The sequence below is a fragment of the Egretta garzetta genome, unplaced genomic scaffold (assembly GCF_000687185.1).
Source record: "Egretta garzetta isolate BGI_Z169 unplaced genomic scaffold, ASM68718v1 scaffold154, whole genome shotgun sequence".
NCBI classification, from domain to species: Eukaryota; Metazoa; Chordata; class Aves; order Pelecaniformes; family Ardeidae; genus Egretta; species Egretta garzetta.
Window position 1 is genome coordinate 2,213,887 of NW_009259600.1, and position 10,859 is coordinate 2,224,745.

At 44.2% G+C, this 10,859-nt stretch overlaps 1 protein-coding gene across 1 annotated transcript in view; it reads right to left on the minus strand.

Moving 5' to 3' along the window:
- CDH17 (cadherin 17) overlaps positions 1-4,621 on the minus strand; it is a 29,587-nt gene extending 24,966 nt beyond the window's left edge. Inside the window, exons 1-3 of the mRNA XM_009638339.2 lie at positions 4,411-4,621; positions 1,629-1,727; positions 833-970 (exon numbers count right to left, since the gene is read on the minus strand). Coding sequence (XP_009636634.1) covers positions 833-970; positions 1,629-1,727; positions 4,411-4,455 — 282 coding nt within the window. The 5' untranslated portion in view covers positions 4,456-4,621. The remainder of the gene's footprint in view (positions 1-832; positions 971-1,628; positions 1,728-4,410) is intronic.
- Between the last annotated feature and the right edge of the window lie 6,238 nt (positions 4,622-10,859).

A 10,859-nucleotide genomic window follows, 5' to 3' on the forward strand; every position in this document is an offset into this window, starting at 1 on the left:
GGGTGCTTTAGAGCTGAGAACACAAAACCATTAAACCTGAAGTGCTAGACTTTAGAAGGGTAGGTAAGGCTAGCTAAAACGCCATCATGTACTTTGTCTGTTCAGATACTGATCCTCTCACGATCACCTCCTCCCCAGTTACTAGTGCCTCAGAGAAAGAGACAATATCATTTTTGACACAGAGTAAGAGCACAAGGCTATACTGAGACCCAAAGATCGCCTACCTGCTGCCCCACTCCCAACAGAGTTTACAATGAGATCCTTAGGGAAAAGGTGTAATAGCAGGACAAGCACACTGCTCTCTCCTCTAACAGCCTCCGCCATCGGCCAAACTGCTCTCTGCTGTTACCTAACAAACAGAGGTTAGGTCTGTGCTTCTGTGTCTAAATGTCATTTACTCACACCATTAGTCACTAAATAGATTATAATCTTCCTAAATAGACTACAATAGTTTATTTTCTCATTCTATCCATGGAATTCACCCTATCAGGCTTCAGGGATAACAACCAAATCTCATTCACGGGTCCAGATTTCACTTCCAGTCAAGTGTCCTCATATTAATAGAATTAAACGATTGGTGTTGGCATCAGGGTAATTTTTGTTTTCTCAACATAACCTTCCTATGCTAAGGAGCATTTTCCTGTGCACAGTCTTTCAGAACCATAAAACCATGCATCTTTCAGCAAAACTCAATATTAAAAATGAAAAGTTGTCTGTAAACATAGACAAAAGAAAGAATTTGAGATGTCAATAGTTTGCCATTAATTTAAGGTTTACCAAAAAAGAGTGAATGTGAATAACCCTCCCTTCCTATTTTTCATTGAGTTTTTACCTGCAGCCTGTGCACTGGTTTGGTCTCCCAGTCCAGAGACCCATTGAGATACAGGATGCCATTCTTCTGCCCAATGTCAATTATTCTATCTTTTTCACCAGTCACTCTGAAACTCACAGCAGGTGGCTTGGATGTGAACTAGAATGGAGAAAAATCAAAGGGAAAATCATCCTTTTATCAGCATTTTCACCATAACTGAAATAATTTCATGCTTGTGTGTCTTTTAAAATGTATTGCCAACAGTGTGCTTGGCTGGGGGAATGATATTCCACGAGCCTGCTCAAACAAATCTGATCTTTTCTGATCCTTAACAGAGAAGTTTTCACATTATTTCCTGAATGCTGCAGGAAATTCCAACTGTTGCTTCTTTCCAAAGCAAACGTCTGCTTGGGATAAGGCTTTGCCTGAGCACGGGAATGGAAAAAAAAATGACACACATCCTCCATTTGCCTGGGAGCTGGATCTGTCCTTCTGTGGTTATGGCTTTGGGAAGAGAACCTCAGAGCTGAAGGAAAATGATGACACAAGTTACATGGAAACCCATTCTCTAGGAATGCTGATGTTATTAATCCCTGTCTTAAGATATCCTCTTAAAATGTGTTTTAGAGAAGGGGTTACCTTCTGCTTTTTGCATGAGGACTCTTGAATTCCCAGATAGAGGGAGTCAAAGTTAATTTCAGGTCCTCTTGGGGGACTGTTCTTCCCACCGGCACAGACGGCAACGCTGCCTGTCAGGTCAGCGTGTGCAAATATGGGGGGGATTGACCGGTGTGGATACCGAGAGACACTTGATTACCTGGTAAATGAAGCGCAGTCCCCCTCCTTCTGGAATAGAGAAATTCATGTCCTTCAGAGGCCCAGATACATTCAGGTCCCCCACATTCTGGCACACAACCTGTGAGAGAGAGAGAAAGGGATGGAGGAAAGCAGCTGAGGGACGCCTGCTGTCACCACGCACAAACAGCTGCTCTCCATCACTAAGCCTCTTGCAAGTTATCTTGTTGTAGTATAATGGAGGAGACTTTTGCAGGTTTGTACGGAACAGTTCCAGGTTCTTTAGTGGACATCCATTTTTAAAAGCAGCGTTATTTACTAATTAATTTGAAAACAAACATTTGGGCCCTGCCCATTTTCTACCCACTACATAATTAAATGAGATTTGATCTATCTTCCAGAGCAAACAGAAGCACTGAAGAGCTGAGAGCAAGAGGAAATTCATAAAAGCATTTCTGGATCACCCCTGTGTCCCCAGCAGGACCAGCCACCTCCCATCCAGGAGCCGCAGCAATTGGGGCTGCACCCTTTGTAATTTCCTCAGTAAATCCAAACATTTTTGTAAGGAAAAAAGGTGGACCTCCCCAGGTCCCCTACCCCACCACCCTCAGTGCCCTGGTGATCTGGGCAAGCTGCTCAGGCCCTGTGCCTTCACACCATTGGCATATGAGGGCAAACCACAGACAGAGCAAACATGTCCTGCTGATCTTCGGCTTCTACCTCATAGCAAAAATGCCACGCAAATCTGTCTTGGCCTCTGTTTTCTTCCCAATGGCTGGCCATGCCTTCACATGGTGGTTTTTCTAGTATATTTTTAATGAGCTTTGTATGAGTTTTATAAGCACCCCCTCCCTAGTGCCCAAAGACCTCTGGACACACTCCTGTCCTAATGTTTCAGGGCTGTTCTTGCTTTCAAACAAAAAAAAGCAAAGCAAAAATCAGCTTCCTAGAGCAGGCCTTGCACACAAGACAATTCAGCCTTCAGCTCAGATAATCTACCCATTCCTCCAAAGGCAAGACCAAACCCCCCGAATGTCTACTCTTCTTTCCCCATCACCGAGGTCTTGCCAATGCTGTGGAGCTGCCTTCCAGAATTAGGGCTCCATCATTTGGCCGCTCAGGTAAAACTCCCTTTCTTCTACTGTAAAAATGACTTTATTCTGCTTTATAGATTTGGAGTGCCTCTGCCACCCTGTCCATCGCCCCACGGAGTCGGGCTCCGGGAGCGCATGCTCTCTGCTGCATGACTTTTCCCCTGGATTTGGTCCTAGTGCCGCTGGGACAGCTATTCGGCCTCTCACAGAAAAGCACGGCTTACATAATACCAAGGGAAAACTTAATTCTGGCTATGACAAAAGCATAGCTAAGTTCAGCGCAATTTACCCTAAAGGGCTGCTCTGTGTGTGTGTGTGTCACAAGTGCTGTTTGAATAATGCCAGATTCTGCTCAATAATAGCAGATGCTGCACTCCTCCCCTACCAGGGTTTGTGACTCTTTTTGCAAACAGGAAAACTAGAATATTACGAGAACTGGAGAAGGAGGGGGAAGGGATACTAGTGAACACTGGCAACAGTAGAAAAATATCTACAAAAGCCATCTAATAGGTACACATAGCAGGAAAGAGCACTTTACAGCTACCTTTTACTATTTTTTGGTAAATGCTGACTGCTGGCCTCTGCCAGGAACAAGATAGCAGGACCCTGGATCTGACCTGCTACAGCTGTTCCCGTGTCACACTGGTGGGCACAACCTGGCTCCTGGAGGTTTTTCCCAGGGCCATTTTGTGGAGAGGTTTTGCTTGGTCATGTTCCTCGCCACAGAGGAACAAAGGCTGATGCTATAAAACCCAACAGGTTCAAAGTGCAGGCTCTGAAGCAAGTAAGAGCTATCTCTTCCTGTTGATTAAAATTACTTTATGTGGACCATAAATATATCCAAACATATGTCTACAGCATGAATCACTACTCAGGGGCCTGGAGGGGACATAGGGCTTTCTCCTTGGCCTGTATCCGGCTGGCATCCCTTCTGAAGACAGCTGGAACCACTGCAGAGTGGCGTCATGGGGATCGGCACTGCCATAGGCAGCAATGCCTGAAATGGGAAGGAAAAAGGAGGTACTCGCTACTGCACATCAACCCTACCCCCGGGGTCTCCATATTCTGAGGAATTTTTTTTGTAGACTTGACTTTTACTCTTTTTTTTAATCTTTTCTGTTCATTTCAATTGTAAAGTAGAAGCCACCACCATAGCCTGCACAGACATCAGTAAATCTATTTACTTTAATAGATGAGGTCCAAAAATAGCATAATTAATACATTTCAGTTCCAGAAAATCATCAGAAAAGGGACTCACATAGATGGAATAATGAGGATAAAAAATTAATATGCATGGTTTAAACTATGTGCCATTACATGTCTTAGAATACAATTAATATGCCAGCACAGGTATGGATTATAATACACATGATCCCAATGTCTTCAATGTTTAGTGGTTTGTTGCAGTATTTTTAAATCTTTTCTAGGATGAAATCCACTTACTGCAAAAATTAGTATCTAAAGGAGGAACTACAAGAGGCAAAGTAGGTAAATTGGTTTCTTCTAGGTTTTTTAATTTCTTTTTTCCTAATGATTGACACATCTTCTTAACTTTTGGCCATGGGGTCACCCACGTGTCGGGGCTGCACTCCCACACCCAGAGTTACACGCGCTGCCAGCCAGACCTGCAGACAGGGACGCCCCGCGGGTCAGAGCTCAGAGGCTCACAGGCAACCTTTGCCATTTGCTCCCAGAAAAGCTGTAACTCACCAAGGGAACGATGAGCAGAAACTGAAGTCCACACAGCTTCAACATACTGTCATATGCTTTGCTTCAGATCCTGCAAAGAAGAGGGGATAGTCACTTTAAGCCCGAGGGTTGGCCCAATCTATTTGCGAATAAAGGCTAAGCTTTTCCCAAACTGTAGGGAGGGAGCAGCTGAGGCGTGAGCTCAGAAGGACCAGGCGCTGCTCTGCCCATGGGAGTCAATAGCGCTGGTATTGCTGGTCTGGCCCGGAAGGTCGTGCCCACCAGGTTTGTCCCCAGCAGTGCAGGAGGTGCGGCATGCCATGAGAGCCTCAAACAGCTTCCAGAGGTTGAAACCGGCACAAAACTTCAAGCCATGCAACCTCACTGTTGCAATGTATGATTCTTTGTCACGCAAGCCCCGTTTTCATTTCTGCTTTACTGAAGGCAACAACATGGTCACAGGAAACACTAAAACAATAAGAAGGTGAAGGTCTTGCAGGGACATCCGGAGGCCTCTGTCTTCTGGTGACAAAAAAAAAACCACCTGTTCAGTGCAGCTTGAAAAGGCAGAGGAAGCCAGAGGCGTCTGCACCCCCTAAAACAAGTCCAAGGAGCACTGCCTGCCTCAAATTTCAAAAAAATGCTGAGCACATACTGCAGCAACTTGTGTTGCAACATCCTCCTGGAAGCTAGATGAGTTCCTCAAAAATGAAATCTTGCTTTCTCACTACTTCTAGATTTTAATAAAAAGGACGAGGCTGTTTCTTGGAGAGAAGTGAAGCTGGCATCCAGTGCTGCCATCTTCAGTGGTGCTCCGTGTTACTTGGCTCACACCTACAGGTATCCTTCAGCCACCACAGCTCTGTCCTATGGAGGCTCCCAAGGAGAATACAACAGTGTGGAGGCACAACTCCCTCCAGATGCCCTCCGGCTTGGACTTCCCATCATACTTTTCCCCCCTGCCCAACTTTTCTGTCCTCAACGGCCAAAAAGGGGACCTGTAAATATAGAAACTGTGCCCACACTGCTGTGGTCTCCAGTACTAATTTTAGGACGTGCCACAGGACTTCAGCTTGCAAATTCCATCCTGAGCAAGGTCTTACTGTGTGTGCAATTGCATCCTTTGAAATTACTGGCATCTTTCCTTGGGCAGGAGCTAGCTGTGTGCGTACTGGAAGAAAATAAAATTACATTCTTTTGAAACCAGAGGTGATCAGGAAAACAATTAAATTTGTCAGGAAACAAGGGCTGAAGGTGAAGCCCCTGTAGCTGCCTGCAGCCAGAGGAGCCGGGGCCTGGCACAGGCAAAGAAGAGGGGTAGAGAAAACACTTTGAACCTCCTGAGAAGACACTTTGAACCAAGACTGTTGCTCATATTACAGTTAGATAATAGATGAAAATTCATTCAGTTCCTCTATCTGCATGACAGCCTCTCTGCTCCCCTCCTCCCGTTCTCTTCTGAATACATTGGCCTGTTTCAGCCGCACTTAATAGCAAGGTGGGAACTTCAAAAAACTAATTCCATATTAATTTGGAATGGCAGGCTGGACAGAGGACCCAAAGGAGTGCCTTCCCCCAAGGGTAAGGTTGCAGTGTGTGCCCAGCGACTGCCTGCGTGGTTCCGTCTGCCCCGCCAGGGGAGGCACAGCCGGTGGTGGAGGGACAAGATGGTGGAGGGACACCAGGGAGCTAAAAGTCCTAGGAGGAGGCAGCAGAAGATGAGGAAAAAGGGTAGGGGTGGTCTGAGGATACTATGGTCTGGATTCAAGGAAAACAGAGGGAGCAAGACCTACTATGGTGAGGAGAAAATTAAAGGAAAAGCACTCCTTCATGGGACTGGCCAACTGCGCTGTGTCTCGGCCAGCTGCCCTTGTCCAGATCCAGCTACGAAACACAGCAGTGGAAATACAGCCATTCCGTAGGTTATGGGTTTGCGTGATAAGTGCCGTTGCTGTTCCCTTCTCTTTGAATGTAAGTATCATTCCCTAATGTTGTTCTTGTTGCGAGGCCAGGATGAGTGCGGCTTGATCAGCCGATCAACATTCATTTTTGCCTGGAAGCTGCTACCAAGTCTCATGAAGCATTGCACTGCCAAGGACCAAAGCCCCAAAATACATACTCCTCTGTCACTCAGAATAGAGTTCCAGTATATATACACTCATACAAAAGTTTTTAATAAGAGACAGTTTCAGGATTAGAATAGGATGAGCTTAACAAAAAGGAGCCTGAGATCTGGTTGAGGTCTGGAGCCATATTTTCCCCTTCATTTCTTAGTTTCATCAGTGCTATATCCCTAATAATCCCTTATGGTTCCCCTGCCTGAACAGAAATCTCTAGGATAACCAACATACAAATACCCCAGTGACTTTCAATAATAAACATTCAGAGAACAGAGAATATTCCCGGCGGTTAAAGATCAGTAACAATCACAAGTATTTGGTTCCATTAAAAAAAAAAAGTTGATTTTCTTTAAATGATTGATTTCAGATGTTCAAATTCAGTAAAGAGAAAACAGAGGAAATTGATCCAAATCAAATACAAACCAGACTAAGGACTAAGCCTTAGCACAGCAGTCATCCATTTTACAAGGACAGCTGAGTTCCTAACACTGCCAGAAAATCCTTCAGCAAAACCCTTGCTTCAGCTTTTAAAATCTTTCAGTGAAATGACAGTTAGATCATCCCTTACCTGTACCATGAAAAGCTTATTTTGCTCTAAAAATGCTCCTTTCTTTCAGCTGCGGGAATCACCTTTGTGCAGGTTGGTACCGTCCTTCTGTGCTTATCCACACAGTTTATAGTTCCTCAGACTCACCCTAGAGGTTCAAAGGCTCAAACATTAACAGCGTGGAGAATTATTGATTCTCAATGACTAGGTGTGGTATGAAACGGCAGCTATGTGAGGAAGCAATGTAGCACCAAGATAATTTACAACCTTCTATATTTTTATGTCCTTTGGGTTTTTCTTTCTGAATTCAGTTTTTTCAGTGGGACTGCAAGAAACGAGCACGCGGGGCACAGGTTGGAGCCACAGGAGGAAAGCTGTTCTTTCTGTAGGAGAGAAGAAGGCATGGGCCTTGGGTGGAGACAACGTTTGCTACTTGCCTATTCACAGACATAATTCCCATTTAGAAGACAAAAATTTGGACATAAAGTGACTTGTTTTCACAGCAGATCTGTGCATGGGAAGGACCCAGCCTAGTGATGAGAATAATTTATAGAATCATAGAATGTTTTGGGTTGGAAAGTACCTTTAGAGGTCACCTAGCCCAACCCCCCTGCAGTGAGCAGGGACATCTTTAACTCAATCAGGTTGCTCAGAACCCTGTCCAACCTGGCCTTTAATGTTTCTATTTGGGGCTTCCCTCCCAGGAAGGATGGGGCCTTCACCACCTCTCTGGGCAACCCGTTCCAGTGTCTCACCACCCTCATTGTCAAGAATTTCTTCCTTATATCCAGTCTAAACCTACCCTGGCTTAGTTTAAAACCATTACCCCTTGTCCTGTCACGACCAGCCCTGCTAAAAAGATTGTCCCCATCTTTCCTATAGGCCCCCTTTAGGTACTGAAAGGCCGCAATCAGGTCTCCCTGCAGCCTTCTCTTCTCCAGGCTGAACAAGCCCAACTCCCTCAGCCTGTCCTCATAGGAGAGGTGCTCCAGCCCTCACATCATTTTTGTAGCCCTCCTCTGGACCTGCTCCAACAGTTCCATGTCCTTCTTGTGCTGAGGGCTCCAGAGCTGGACGCAGTACTCTAGGTGGGGTCTCACCAGAGCAGAGTAGAGGGGCAGAATCCCCTCCCTCGACCTGCTGGCCACACTTCTCCCGATGCAGCCCAGAGTACGGTTGGCCTTCTAGGCTGCCAGTGCACATTGCCGGCTCATGTCCAGCCTTTCATCCACCCACCCCCCCAAGTCCCTCTCAGCAGGGCTGCTCTCGATCCTTTCATCCCCCATCTGTATTGATACCAGGGGTTACCCCAACCCATGTGCAGGACCTTGCACTTGGCCTTGTTGAACCTCATGAGGTTCACACAGGCCCACCTCTCCAGCTTGTCTAGGTCTCTTTGGATGACCTCCCGTCCTTCTGGCATGTCAGTCATCAACTCAGAAAGTTCAAATTCTGCCTGAGCTCTGCAACAAATTTACTTTAACTTTGAGCAAATCACTCTATTCACCTGTTTCCAGATACTCATCTCAAAATGGATGTAATCGTTCCTTTCCCTCATGTGCCATCTTTCAAGTCTGCTTGAGTTTTCAGCCCTTCAAGGCATCCAATCCTCGCTAGTCTCTGCATTATAGCACCTGTAGTAAGGGGAACTGAAATCACCTGGACTGTAAAGGACTATGGTCAAATAAATAACAAACAAAACGTATTTGGAAAAAACAGAATTTTTTAAAAAATCATAATCCTTAAAATGTTATGCTTTCTGCTAACTCGCTTTTTAATATCATGCTTATTTCAAATGTTTTGAACAGGCTTATTTTATACTCTCATGAAATGTAACTTTTCATCCAGGTTCTAACTTCTGCTTTCAGCTTCCTCAGTGTGTTAAATTGCTCTTGAACATTGTTAAATTATTTCTGTGGCGCACTAAGTATTTGGCATCCAAAGAAAGAAGCATTTTGAATCGATTACAGCTGGAAAATGTGCAATTCTGGGGAAGGTGAGCTTTCTGTTTGTGCTTCAGATCACACTTTTCCCTTGAAATCAGAATTTGTTTCTCAAGAAAAAACCTCTAGACTATGTTTTCAGTACAACTGTTCTTCATTTGCTTATGCACTCAGAATGATTCAGACTTTCTCAAAGCTGCCTGCTAGCAGCGAGTTATCTTTAGAGCACAGCTCAAACCCAACAGTTTCCATTAAAGCATTAAACTCATTGTTCATTATTTCAAAGTAAATATAATAAAAGGGAAGGAATTGAGCTTTCCTGGAAATAAGTTGACTTTAAGTCACTTACATGCAGATTCATTGTATACTAGTTGGATATGAATGAGAAGTACTTTCAGTGTGTAGTGTAAATTTCAAAACAGCCAGAATTCATACTGCAATAACAAATTCACATAGACAAAATCCTAATGTCATTTTTAGCCCACGTGTACATGACAAGTTCAGAATAACTCAAGTTATGATGTCAGAAGTCAGAGCCCTGTAAACAAGTTAGGCGTTTGTCTTTCGAATGCTGGAGTCTCTGCTTGGGAGGCCAATTATTAGGAAGTGCAGTGGGGCAGTTGAAATACATATTTAAAGCACCTAATATGCTTAATTGAATGCCTATATTTTTTAAAGTCACTGGAAGAGCTGAGTCTTTCTCTGGCTGAAATAATTTCCCAGCTGCAGAACAACTGCTTACAGGTTGTAACCACACAGGAAAAAAAAAAATCTCCCATGTCAAATGCATTACAAAGTCCAGAAGCACTTAAGATTTTACAACAGTCATAACATGGTGCCACAGATAAAATCACTAGAAGAAACTCAGCAGCGAGACTGGTGCCTTGAGCCGGCTGTTTCTCTAAGTAAATCTGATGAAAAAAGGCAAACATTCAGGTGTTTATTGTGTGAATCATTGTTCAACGACTCAGTTTTTCCAGAAACAACTCTTCTCATATCATTAGTCACATCCTTTTCATTCTTCCCATTTACCAGCTTTGTCATTCCTCCATCGGTCCTTTTTCATTTTTTGTCTTTCTACTTTTACTCCTTTTTTTTCAATTCACCTGATGTCTCTCCACTTACCTCTTCCATTTCCAAAACTAAACTAACGAGACCTCCCTGACCTCAGCTTCTTTCCCTTTCTGCTTGTTTAGAAAATATTTGTTTTATGGATCTCTTTGGGCATGATAATTTCCCAACTTCATCAATATGTGGCAAAATGAGCTAGCACTGGTGGAGGAAAAAAAAAGCATAGAAAAATAATGCTTAAAAGAAACTTGGGTTTCTGGTTGTCTAGTTCCTTTGCTTCTCCTGGGGCAGAATCATCTACACCTGCAACCTCCCTGATTGTAAAAAATGCAATAATGGCCACTCCCAGTCTCCACGGGTAATCCAGTGTGGTGCTTCCAGGCATTTGTTCATTCATTCACATCGGTGTCCTCTGGATGCTGCTCAGTCACTCTCCACCTTTGCTGATGAGCTGTGCCCCAGACTCTCCCAGGTGAGACCTCCCAGTGCTGCTGTGGGCAGACTCTTAAAAACAACATTTTCCAAACAATGCAACTCAATGCTCCTATAAAGTATTTTCATCATGTTATCTTCATTGCATTGGCAGTTGCACTTCCATAATTCCATTTTTATCTGCATTTGCCTATGCTATATACTCACCTTTAGTGGTGTAACCTACCTATGACTGTGCTTCCTTTGTGAGTTTGAGGATGCCGAAGAGCTCTGCTTTACCAAAGTTATTCTTACTGCCCTTCCTAATACTACTTCTGCACTGGGATACATTATGCCCTTCATTTCATTTATACAGAG